This window comes from Trypanosoma theileri (genome assembly GCF_002087225.1).
Source record: "Trypanosoma theileri isolate Edinburgh chromosome Unknown TM35_Tth_14_V1, whole genome shotgun sequence".
In the NCBI taxonomy this organism is placed as follows: Eukaryota; Euglenozoa; class Kinetoplastea; order Trypanosomatida; family Trypanosomatidae; genus Trypanosoma; species Trypanosoma theileri.
In genome coordinates, this window is record NW_021639856.1 from 101,723 (window position 1) to 114,462 (window position 12,740).

General features: G+C 41.7%; 6 protein-coding genes across 6 annotated transcripts; all 6 read right to left on the reverse strand.

The window, feature by feature from the left end:
- Nucleotides 1-380: 380 nt before the first annotated feature.
- On the reverse strand, nt 381-770 carry TM35_000141430 (uncharacterized protein; the record flags this gene model as incomplete). The annotated part of the gene is made up of 1 exon (XM_029025588.1): nt 381-770. The coding sequence occupies one exon, from the start codon at nt 768-770 to the stop codon at nt 381-383; it is 390 nt and encodes a 129-aa protein (XP_028882998.1).
- Nucleotides 771-1,128: 358 nt separating this feature from the next.
- Nucleotides 1,129-2,268, reverse strand: TM35_000141440 (uncharacterized protein; the record flags this gene model as incomplete). The annotated part of the gene is made up of 1 exon (XM_029025589.1): nt 1,129-2,268. The coding sequence occupies one exon, from the start codon at nt 2,266-2,268 to the stop codon at nt 1,129-1,131; it is 1,140 nt and encodes a 379-aa protein (XP_028882999.1).
- A 1,655-nt stretch (nt 2,269-3,923) lies between these two features.
- TM35_000141450 (uncharacterized protein) lies at nt 3,924-4,487 on the reverse strand (the record flags this gene model as incomplete). Its single annotated transcript, XM_029025590.1, has 1 exon — nt 3,924-4,487. The coding sequence occupies one exon, from the start codon at nt 4,485-4,487 to the stop codon at nt 3,924-3,926; it is 564 nt and encodes a 187-aa protein (XP_028883000.1).
- Nucleotides 4,488-4,920: 433 nt separating this feature from the next.
- Nucleotides 4,921-6,501, reverse strand: TM35_000141460 (lipase-like protein; the record flags this gene model as incomplete). The annotated part of the gene is made up of 1 exon (XM_029025591.1): nt 4,921-6,501. One exon carries the CDS (start codon nt 6,499-6,501, stop codon nt 4,921-4,923), a length of 1,581 nt encoding a protein of 526 aa, XP_028883001.1.
- Nucleotides 6,502-7,051: 550 nt separating this feature from the next.
- On the reverse strand, nt 7,052-8,098 carry TM35_000141470 (uncharacterized protein; the record flags this gene model as incomplete). The annotated part of the gene is made up of 1 exon (XM_029025592.1): nt 7,052-8,098. One exon carries the CDS (start codon nt 8,096-8,098, stop codon nt 7,052-7,054), a length of 1,047 nt encoding a protein of 348 aa, XP_028883002.1.
- A 521-nt stretch (nt 8,099-8,619) lies between these two features.
- TM35_000141480 (uncharacterized protein) lies at nt 8,620-12,234 on the reverse strand (the record flags this gene model as incomplete). The annotated part of the gene is made up of 1 exon (XM_029025593.1): nt 8,620-12,234. One exon carries the CDS (start codon nt 12,232-12,234, stop codon nt 8,620-8,622), a length of 3,615 nt encoding a protein of 1,204 aa, XP_028883003.1.
- Nucleotides 12,235-12,740: the final 506 nt, after the last annotated feature.

The following is a 12,740-nucleotide window of genomic DNA, read 5'->3' on the forward strand; positions in this document are numbered from 1 at the left end:
GGCGCGCGCGCACGGAGTGTGCATAACTGTGTGTTATCGCTGAGAAGCTTGTAAAGGCTGTGTGCAGAAAGAAAGGAAAGAAAGGGCAAAGGAGGAAAAGGTTAAAAACAAATGAGATACGCCAACTACCGAGTAACACATAGAATCCAGCAGGCAGTCTAATACGCACTTTCAGATATGGACACGCATCGTTCCAAGGTGTGGAGTTTGATTTAGTAGTTGACTGTTTTTCCCTGATCTTATTTCTTTCCTACCATAACCCAATACATTAAAAAAGTGAATACAGACATTGTTGACTATTCCCCTATCTGTATGTTGACAAAGTTGATACCCAATTTTATTACTACTTGGCTGTGTCAGTTTCCTGACCGAAAACTTCATTAGAAGCCTGCTAACGCAGTGAAAATCCATCCCAACATCAGAGTTATGCCACCAACGGGCGTCAAGGGACCCACTGTTTTTGGCGGTGCGCCAAGACACATTGCGTAGATAGAACCTGCAAAAAGTACGGTTCCGGCGAGTAATAGATAGAAGGAGCGAGTAAGGTTCCTTGAGGCGGAGCTGTCGGGGTCCACATTCTTCAGGGTCGCGAAAACGGCCATTAGCGCGGCAGCGTGAACAAGGTTAAACTGCATTGCCAGACCCCAGGCCTTCTTTTCTTCGGGCGTCAGGTACGGATCAAGCACGTGGGTACCGAGGCCGCCAGCTGCAACAGCAACGAACCCGAGGGCACCCACAACGATCATGGAAGTGTCTCGCACTTTGGGCATTTGATCTTTCCCGTAGCTTGAATAAATTTCTCGTGTTGAATTATCTTTCTTTGCAAGTTTAATAACACAAGAAAAGCAAGAATAGAGAAAAGGAAAAAAAAAAAAAAAACAGAACAGGTTAGAATAACTAAAACGTGATGAATGTATGGAAGAAAAATAAACTGTATATTTATTTGCACGTAAATACAGAAAAAAAGGGGACACACGTCCACAAGTCACCAGGCTAAAACACCACGAGAGCACGTGGGAGAAACACCAAATGGGAAACCACGGGGGCACACATGCAAAGATACAACCTCAGCTTTTTTTTCATCTCCTTGCAGAACGTGGAAAACCACGAAAAAAAAAAAAAAAAAAATCACATTAGTGTCAGCGCCCGCTTGAGCAGGTGCTGGAACCTTCCCAGTGTGGCTTCTAGCTCCGTCACGCGGCCCAATGTTGCACGGTAAGACTCCTCAAGCAACTGATACCCGGCCCGATCTGCATCGGATAACTCAATACGACGTTCAAGGGAAGCAATTTCCTGCTTTAAACGGTTGAGCTCTGACAAAGGTACTGTCTGAGACAGCTTCACCAGTTCACCTCCTTGCACGGGCAAAGCATGTGCTTGATCTCGAAACTCTGTAGGAGTAGCGGCAGCTCCGTAATCTATAGTCGAATCAATAGGAATAACGGCTCGTCCATATTGCTTGGAATGAGATGGCCAAATTGAAGTAGATGATGCAGCAATGTCAGTTACTGCTCTGTTTTTTTCATTAACAAGAGTTCTTGCGCCGGCAGCAGTATTACTATTGTTACTAGGAGCCCGATGGTGCATTAATCCAACTATTCCCGCATCACCAAGGCTTTTAGTTCCGGCATCTGCTTTGGATGAGTTCGTTACCCGTTTTTCTTCTTGTTGTTGTTGGGGTTTAGTAGCAAACCCGCGCTTTTTCATCACCGATAGTTTTGCATTGGTGGGGAGGTGGTAGTAATCTAGGGTAGCCTTATCGTTAAGTTCCCAGTATCTCCATAATAAACGAATTCGTTGCGGTGTCAGATCGACCTTTCCAAGAGCAGCACAAAACTTCTTCTTTACTTCCCAAACGGTATCCGCGCTTTCACAAGCTAACGGAATGGGCTCAGTATGCGCCATTTGGCAGACAAGATTAAGTTTTGTACCTTTCTTAATATCAAGGACAATTTTCACATACGGATCACCTTTCAGTAACAAACAGCCATTTCGTCTAAGAGAAACATTAGTATTAATTTGCTGACGATTGTGCGTAAGTAACTGCAGCTCTGGACGCACCTTAAAACAATCCTCCACTGCACTCTGTAAGATACGCAGAGGGGCATCTTGATGCAGTTCTGTGTCGAAGAAATCACCATGTACGCTAACAACCCTTACAGGAACTAAACTAGTCATTTGTACAGGAACAGGATCTGTTTCATTCTTTTCCCTCCTGTTTTCGTTTCTATTGCTACTGTTATTGTTGTTGGGTGCCCGAGCGGCCATCCCACAAGCACAGCGGCAACGGGTTTTCCCCCCTAACGCACTTACAGATACAAGGAACAAACAAAAAGAAAAAAAGGAAAAGAAAACTGGAATGTCACACAACATGAAAAGAGACAAGAAATGTAAGAAAAACGAAACAGAAAAAAACAACTACCAAGATACAAAGAAGGGGAGAAAACCCCTTGGGACTTCTTGCCTTCGACTACAGTTTACAGACACCAAACACCCAGGTCCATATCACTTATGGAAAACCTTAATCAATAGTTATTCTAACAAGATTGGACTCACGTTGTGGGAGCTGCGAGTATCCCCATCTCTGCATATCCTCCTTGAGTAGAGGGGTTCAACGGATGAATGGGAAATCGAAAAGGAAATAATAAAAAAGAAAACAACCCTTAATCCCCCATCATCTCACTCATTCGGTCCATCAAATGGACTGAAACCCACAAATAAGAAACAGATGAAAAAAAAAAACTCGCCGCACCCATGAGTCATTATTATTATTATTATTATTATTATTATTATTATTATCAAATTAATCCATGTCTGAGGATATTATTTCTCTTTACAAACTTTTAGCACAGCAGTACACATGAACAGAGAGTTGCTTTCAGAAAAAAAAAAAAAAAACGAACTCCATAGTCTTAGGCGGAAACTAAGTATCGACGCAAACTTATTAACTCTTGTCAAGGCGTACATTCCTTCCACAGTATTTTAGAGACCCACAACACTTTTGCAGAACTATATTCCACATATATATACACACAGACATATATACATAAATACTATAGCAGTCAAAAACCTATAGACATTCAATGCATTCTGACCCATATTTCTTCTCTATTTGAGTTATCTCCCCGGTCATTCACAAGCATTTCGAACCCCCACCCGGCGAAACGATCACACGCGAGCCCCGAGAGAGAACCTTCAATTATTCATGGAAAGTATCTCTGGTCACTAAAGGGGTTTCAAATGATGATTTCTCTATTGGATAAAGACATATAGGACTCCTCTGTCACTAAGGCTGTCATTTGTGTTCACACTTCTGAAGAAAGAAGAGAAATCGTAGCTAAAGTTAGGTTTTACTGTCACTTAAGAGATATATATATGTGTGTGTAGTATTATTCTTGTTTCTTTTTTATTTTTATTTTTTTGTAAAGTTCTTTACAGTGCCTATACATTGTGTCAAACTTTATGGTGACGAATTTCGAAAAAAAAAAAAAAAAACAATGGAATTTTTCATCAGAGACACATAATGGTACACCACCCTTTTTACAAAGTAGGCACAACAAGAAAGAAAATTTTTTTTGACGGATAAGTAAATACAGAAAGGAGTAAGAAAAAGAGAGTATCGAGAGGTAAAAGACACGACAGAAACAATTTCTTCTGTCTTTCTTCTCACTTTGTAGTTGCATTTAAACCCTTGCTCCCCCTTAATATCTCTCTCTCACACACACACACACTCGCATGCCGTGCTTCTATTACCTCCATCTCCTTTTTTTTTTCTTTAATCTAATCACTTTCTTGCACACACACACACACACGCATACAATATATATATATATATATATATATATATATATATATATATGCAACGCCCGCAGAAAACGAGAACAACAAAAAGAATTACACCCAAAGTTCTGCGCATGTTCGACTCAGGCAGCAAAACGGTTCTGGCGACGCAGCATAGCCTCACGGTCGGCTTCAGACAACTTGAGCTCTACCTGTGCGGGAGCTCCACCAAACCGTGCAAGTCGCGCCTGCATCGCCTCATCCATTTCCTGCTGCTCTTGTGTCTTGAAACGGGCCTCACGTGATTTCAGTGTTTCCTCGTCCACCACTAACGGTTCTGGTTCCACCGTGCCGAAGCGTTGCATGCGTTTCCCCATAGCCTCACCATCTGCAAGGGAGCCAAGACCATCATTGTTGTTATTAGTATTGTTACCACCAGCAGCAACAGCAGCACCCACAGTAAGACCAAAACGGGCTGCACGCTTTGCGAGCTCCTCTTCCACTGCCGACGGCGGATCTTGGTTAGCCACCGCACGTTTCTTTTCATCCTCTGTCAGTTCTTTGGTCATTGTATTTAAACACGAGAGCAAAACACCATCGTGCTGACCAACCTCCTCCCCATCCTCATGCCATTCGCGAGGCGCCACCATCGTCTTGGGCTTGCGGAAAATACGGTTGAGACGGTGAGCATTCTTTTGGGACTCCATGACTCTTGCGTCTGTGGTCGTTCCCCGTTTTTTTTTCTTCCTTCTCTGGGCTTTGCAAAAGGATAAAAAGAAAAAAAAAAAAAAGAATAAATAACGGTACAGAAAGAAAAACCCAAGAATAAGAAGAAATAATAATAATAATAATAATAATAATAATAATAATAATAATAATAATAATAAAACCAAAAAACAATTGAATTTAAGACAATCCATACTTGCACACATGCACATGAAACAAACCGAAGAATCCGGTTTGACGAAATTCTCCAAGAAAAAAAAAAAAAGCATCAATAGGGATCATTCATTCCACCACTATTACCCCGCTCCTGTCGCACACAAAGACAGACACTCACTCTCTCTCTCTCTCTCTTTCTGTGTGTGTGTGTGAGAGAGAGAGAGAGAGAAAAAAAAAAAAAATCACTGCCAATTTTAGTCAATCTATTTCTTTCCCTTCCTTGTGGGAAGGAGGTGCTGTTACATTCTCGTAACGGTGAAGCTGAGCTACAACAGGTTGCTCCAACACCGATTTATACATATCCGCGCTATGAAACAAACAGGACCAGAGTCCCCATCCTACAAAGGACAATCGTGTGAGACATCCTGTGTGTAAAGGCAACGGTGTTCCCACATGTTGGTAACCAAGGAGGGATGGAGGTAGCTTTGGCACCACATCTGCGCACATAAAAGCACGAATATGACGGCAATTACTAGGGAGATCAATCATATTCTCATCTAATTTGGAATTAGATATTAACCAATCTTTGCCGCGCTGCCAGATACCTCGACTATTAGAAAAGACTCGAGGTGATGCCACTGTAAGAACTGTAACTCTTCTCTCAGGACGAGCGTTTGCCAAATAAAGACCTCCAAGTTGCGCAAGAGCCCCACCCAAGCTATGACCAATAAGAATAATCTGGTCAAACTCCATGGCAGCCTTATCAAATGCAATAGACTCCAATAATTCTAAATAGCCCTTATGAACAAAACACTGCATTCCAAAAGATATAGGTAGCTCTGTTGTGGTATAGTTAAAGTTTGTCCACCAATTTCGAATGCTATTTGTGCCTATAAACGTAATAATGAGTTGTGGTCGTCTCCCAGGACTACGTCGTGTTAGCATGAGACAACGTGTCTTCTTGTCTAGATCTACAAGTGGAAGAACGTTAATTTCTGCAGCGATGGTACAGCGTTCCCGCACAGAGTTTTCTGGTCTAAATGCGTCCACCGCTCTCGCCACACGCTGACGCTGTATAATTGTCACTTCTTCTGAACTTGTACAGCGTTCTAGTTCATACGATAGCGCACACAAATCAGCCACTGCACTGGCGACATTCGCTTGCGGTGGTACTGGACGTTCCCGCACAAGAATTTCAAATTTTTTTCGTGCCTCCTCCACAATATCGAACCACCCTTGATCAAGTGAGATGGAGAGCACAATGCGCAAGACCTCCTCTGCTGGTGAGGCCGCGTACTCCACATCATGTGAGGATTTTCTACCACTAAGTGATGCCGTCACAAGCGTCCGCTCCTCAAACGTTCCCTCAATGGCTGCAAGAGCCCGCATCATACAAAGCATATCGCCCACAAACTCATTCCTTGCCGCCGCTCCCAACGTTTCACCAGCATCGCATTGTTGATGATATCGACGGGCACAGTCCCGTCCAAACTTTAATAATTCCTCCGTCGTGCGGGGCAATGGAAGGGCTGCCACGCTGCTCGTGTCTAATGTAGCTCCCGGCTCTGGATACCAGACGAGGGATACACATCCCAAGTACAATGTCGTAGCGGCAGTGGGTGCAGCCACCGCCAATCGCAATGCTTGTTGTAATCGAATATGCAGATATGTACGGTAGGCAACCATGCAGACCTGAATGTATTCTCCAGCCAGTACTACAGAGGGCCAAAGGATATCACGGGGGATACAACTAATTTTTTCACGGGCCAAAGATGTAGCGAGGCGCATCTTGGCGACTAGTTTCGCATTCACCAAGAGAGGTGGTACAAGTTTCACCATTCAATTTCTCTTTCTTAGTTACCCGTACTTTGATTATTGGTTTTTTTTTTTTTTTTTTCTGTATTGATGTTTTCTCTCTTTCTCTCACTCTTTTTTTTTTTTTTACCCAACCCCCCACCGCCCTAAAGAAATAAATAATAAAAAAAAAGAATAGTGTACTAGAGCCAGTAATAATTAGTGGAACTGCAACACCACAATCAGAACCACCACGACTCACTCTTTCTTACTTCCTTCCTGATAACACAGTAGCATGAAGGATCTCAGTCGTCCTTCCTTGTGAATTTATGAGTTCTTTATATAAAATGAAGAACAATTCCGAAGAAAAAGAAAGAAGTGGATGTCTAGGTGTAAGGTGGCACTAGACAACTACACTAAACATCTTTACATGCATGCACACACATACACACACACAAAAAAAAAAAGAAAAAAAGAAAAAAAAAAAAAATCCCTCACCTCCCATTCACAGGATGGAACAGAAAATATTTAAGGCTTACAGATGCCAGATCAGACATAATAGAAACATACAAAACACATCAAACACACCTCTTCATCATAGTGGAAGAAACCCAAATCGATAAAGTGTAAATGCGGGTCCTTGGGAACGATTAAAGCAGAAACCAATTTGTTCTCCACTTTCAATCTCACGTACTGCCTGTAGTTCGACACAGCTCCCCATCTCTCCACGGGGTTGTACCTCAACACACACATTACCGGATGACAAGTGATTTGTCATATCTAGCAAAGGTACCAATGTAGGAACGAGACGATAGTCCTCTGCCGCATTATCATTACCCAACACACTACCAATAGTTGCACGAATACGCTTTAAGATGCGTGTCTGTCGCTCTGCTCGCTCAAATGTGGAAAGTGCAAAATAGTTGAGATTGGAACCCACTTCCGCTGGAGCTAGACCGCGATCTGGAAGCATGTGCATTCGGCTCAGAACTGTACGCCATGCCCAGTAGCAAACTTCTATCGGAGGACTTTTAGTCCCCCAACGGCGAACCAATGTGCGAAAGATTGTCAGCCATTCTCTTTGATGATCATCCCATTCCACAAGTTGTAAGGGATCAAGTACATCCTTATGTAGACGCATCACTGCCTCATCGTCTATGGCTGGATACGGTAGAGCATCAAAATACGGTGTAAAAAAAGAGTTTAAATTGAGTCGTTCTCCAGCAATTAAAAGTGCAAGATACACTTGTTCATATAAAACAGGATCTTTTATACTCCGTGCAGTCATGAGACGACGAACATCATCCAGTGTTGGTGGGTTAAGTGAACGGAGATGTTCACTTTTAAGTAGACGATCTGCTGTGATGGAAAAGGTGTGCATTGGTACAGATAAAACGGTTGTACCCTCTCGGAACTTTCTTATAGCCATAAGTCCCCGATATTGATCAGTACTTGGACAAAGTGCTACTCCATCAAAGTTGGCTTTGTTTGCTGTTAAAAAACGCGTAAACGCCTCATGACGTTCTTTTTGACTACTGTCTTTTGATGCCGCGGGAGGAACAGCAGTAGTATTAGTAGTATTGATAGAAGCGTTCTTTATAGTTGTTGCCGCTGTTCGGACAATCAAACTTGAACTTAACATGGATTTTCAAAGATAAAATCTAAAACAATTAGACCTTTCTATTTCCTTGACTCCCACTCCGTGATCAACAACTTACTTCTTTTCGTTAATAACCGAGGGCTCAGTGAAAAAAAAATAAGAAAAAACAAGACAAGATGATTCAGGTTTCTATTAATGTTAATGGAGAAATAACAACAATAACAAAAAGAAAAAAAAAACCGGAAAACGCGTTCTTATATTCAACCTCAACTTGTAGATATACAAGAAAAGCCAACAGAAAGATAAACATTAGCGTCAATAATGTGCGCCCAAAATAAATAAAAAAAGAAAATAAGACACTCTATGTGCATATATATATAGTTATATATATCCGTGTATTACTCCTTTATGTCTACAGGGAAAGGGAGGGACATAATAGTGTGGGAAAAAAAAAGGAGAGGAAGTAAACTGGAAATAAAATAAAAAGAAAAAATAAAATAAAATAATAATAATAATCCTTTGTTTTTGTTTTGTTTTCAACAAGATATACGGTTATAAACCATTCAACCTTCTTGAGGTGTATCATCTTTCACGGCAACAGGGATGTCTAGAGGCGATGTTTGTGTGCGATGCCTGGGTTGGAGGGAAAATACACAATCATTGCGTCCAGCAGTAACTTGTCGAAAGGTAATGGTGTCAGTTCCCTGAAGTACCTTATTGCCACAACAAATTGCCCACTGCCACTTCTCATCGCCTTTCTTCAATAACCAAAAACGCAGAATACCAACTGGACAATTTGGCTTAACAGGTAAGTTGTAATGATGACGTTCTGGATTGTTTGGATCAATCACAGTGATACGAATGTGTTCACTGCTATCGTTTTTGTTTTTGTTGTCGTTGTTATTATTATTGTTCTTGTTACTGTGGATATCGTTATCAGCATTGTTCCTTCCTGTAGAGCTGCTTTGAGATCTTGATGTGGTTACTTCCGCATCTTTGCTGCTTGAGGAGCGTTGACGAAAACTGCTGTTTTTCCGCATACTACCGTTACTGTCATTGCTTCGCTTCAGTATAGAGTCTGTTGAAAGAATTGATGTGGGAGAAACCTGCGCACCTGTCCGGGTCACTGGGGAATTGTCAATACCCTCTGACGTCGTCGAAGGACTTTTGGCGTCTGCCTTCTGTCGCCTTTGAACAGTAACTGACGGTGGTAATGGTGGTGGTGGTCGTAATAATTTTTCTTCTTCTTCTTCTTCTTTTCGTTGTTCTTGTTTTTCTTCTCTTTGTTCCTCTTGTTTTTGTTGTTGTTGCTGTTGTGATGGTGATGGTGTTGATGGTTGTGGTTCTGATGATGGTGATCGTGATCGTGATAATTGTGATGATCGTAATGATGATGATGATGATGGTCGCTTCTGTTTTTGTTGTTTCTTTCCTTCTTCTTGTGAGGTCTTGGAGACTCCTTTAACAGCGGAGATGAGTTTAAGAAAGGATGCCTTTGCACGTTTTAGAGCATTACCCTCAACACTCTTTTTACTTTGCCCATCCACACTACCACTTCTCTCTCGCTCTGTTCCTCTCTCTTCACTTTCTTTTTTGCTGCTATTCTTCTTGTCCTCCTTCTCCTTATTCTTCTTCTTATTCTTATTGTTGCTGTGTTTAGATGGTGGGTAGTATTGAACATTTGTTAGTGTGGGAGGATCCCCTGTGGTGGATTTCGGCAGAAGAGACTTTTTGTCCCCCAACTGTTTTCGTTCTTGATGACGTCTTTTCCGTTCGCGTCGTCGTTCTTGTCTTTGTTTTTCTTCTTCATCTTCTTTTGGTTCTTGTTTTTGGTCATCTTCTTTTGGTTCTTGTTTTTCTTCTTTTGGTTCTTGTTCTTGCTCTTGTTGATGTCTTCTTCGTTCTCGTTCCTCATACATTCTTCTTTGTTCTCGTTCCTCATGCATTCTTCTTCGTTCTCGTACTCGATTTAGTTCTTCTTGTTCTTGCTGTCTTGTCAGCTCTTCTTCCTCTTGTTGTTGTTCTTCTTGTCCTTGATGACTTCTTAGTTCTTCTTGACTGCTCTTTTCCTCTTGCTGCTGTTGTTCTTCCTCTTGTTGTTGTTCTTCTTGACCTTCCTGATGACTGTTTCCTTCTTGCCCTTCTTCTTGTTGCTGTGTTACTTCCTCTTCTTGCTGCTGTTCTTCTTGATGTTCTTCCTGATGACTGCTTCTTTCTTCTCCTTCTTGTTGTTCTTGCTGTCTTCTTCGTTCTTCCTCCTGTTGTTGTTTGCGTTCTTCTCGTTCCTCTTCTTCCTGTTGTTGTCTTCTTCGTTCCTGCTCTTCTTGTTCTTCTTGTTGTTGCTGCACGGTTGGCGGTGTTGGGAGTGGCTGGCTGTAGACATGATCCATCTCCACAAACACACGTGTCCCGTCGGAACTCACCGGCTCCCCGCCCATCGCGCAGGCATCATCATTGTCAAAGTTATAACCGCGCAGGGAATGCCGCGATGGGGTTTGATGCGATTGAGAAGATTGAGATTGATGCGATGGTGATAGTGATTGAGAAGATTGAGAAGAACCGCGTCCCTTTACATCCACCGGCGGGATCCTCATCATCATTTCCTTATCGGCGGTGGATTCCTCTTGAAGAGATGTGGGAGTTGGAACAGATGCAGAGGACTCTCTTCTCACAGAGTGGGATTGTATTTCCTCTCCTGTAGAATCCCTCCTTTTTCTCATTAAATGATGGTTGTCATTATTATTATTATTATTATTATTGTCATTATTATTATTATTATTATTATTATTATTATTATTATTATTATACCGCATCTTCTCTGTACTTTCCGCTGATATTGACTCTCTGCTTTCCGTCTCTCTATCCGTCCATCGAGTATTATCCACATCTTGTTGACTCCTGTTATTCACAGGCGTACGAGCACGACGATTACGACTCCGTCCTTCTTCTCGCATTCGCCGGCGTGAGTTCCTCGCCGAGCGCGGACTGCTGTGCGCATTGGACTCCACAGACTCGACATCAGAAACCGCCAATGATGGAATTGCGGAGGGCACCATGCCTTCTTCCAATTTCGGTGTGGCTGCAGTAACTCTATGCCTCTTTTTCACTTTATTGACATTCGCATTGTCTGTGGAATTCATTCCCAACAATGGTGGGGCCTCACGGAAGGTAAAGCGTTGAAATGGTCCAACAGATAATCCTTCAAATGAATGGGATTCATCTTCCACGAGGGTGTCGCCCATAAACAAACGGTGTGAAGGTGAAATGTCAAACAATTCCCGTAATGTTCCCACAGGATAGGTGCGATTCACACGCAGTTCACGGGTATTGTTCTTATTAATGTTATTAGCCGTAGTAGTACCTTCAGTGCTCACTATAACTGTCATCATTGCCCCCTCAGATACGGATGGTGATGATGATGATCTTGTTCTCATTTCAGTGTTATTTCTCTCATTCATCACGGATGACGACAACACTTCCACTCGTGATGGTTGTTCGTGAGAAACACGATGCTGATGATTACAGCAGTACTGATCATGACAATGACAAGAACATGGATAAGAAGGATGGTATGAACGTGCAGCAAACGTTCCATCTTCATAATATTCCGGTTGACGTAGAATTGTCATATTGTTATCCTGCAGTAATGGTAACTGCTGTACCATGGGATAAATACTTGTCATTGGCCAAAGAGCCAGCGGCATTACAGGCACAAGAATGGCTCTTGTTGTTGCTGCGGCCACTGTTGTGATTGGTGCTTGTGGGGATGGTGAATTTACCATATAATTACCACCACAACCATTACAAACACGTCCAGCAGCTCCTTCTACGGAAATGGAGGGCGATGTGCGATTAGAGTTAGCAGCAGCAGCAGCAGCAGCAGCCATATTAGTAGCAGCCGCATTAAAGTGTAGATGCACAACGGCATTAGGTGGGAGTTCACTCACTCTTGTCTTTTCATGAAGTGCCTTGTTATTCAGAAAAAGTGTGGATTGCATGTTGGCATCACTGGAGTGTGGAAGGGCGATGGCGGTTACATATTGCCGCAGTGTCTCCACATGTGTATTAGCCTCAACAGGCACCATATATTCTTTTCCACATGCAATGACTTTAATACGTTCTCTCTCTCCATTTGTACGGCTGTGATTCTCCTTTCGACGAGATAACGACCACTTCATGATGTAGATAAATATGAATATACTCTTATCTCACTGACTCAGTGTTGTTGTTGTTATTATTATTCTTCTTTTGTGTGTGTGTGTGCCTCTATATCAATATAACAATATATATATATAATACCTATATTATATATATTGTATCTATATATATCTATAACTATATATATATATATATAACTTTCTTTTTATTTATGTAGTTTATCTACTGTATGTTCTACCGTTATTTCCTTTAGGTTTAAACTCCTGCTGGAACTCCGCAGATGTCAGTCTAATAACAATTGGTCAGTTGGCCCCCACTACCCCTCTTCTTGTGTGTTTTTTTTTTTCTTTTTTTTTTTTTTTTTTGTCTTGTCAACTTCACCAAACCCAGAAAAAAAAGAAGAAAAAAAGAAGAAAAAAAGAAGAAAAAAAGAAGAAAAAAAAAGAAAAAAATGCAATACCAGGGCAAGGAGAACCACAATAACATCACTTCTTATAAACATATATATATATATATATATATATAT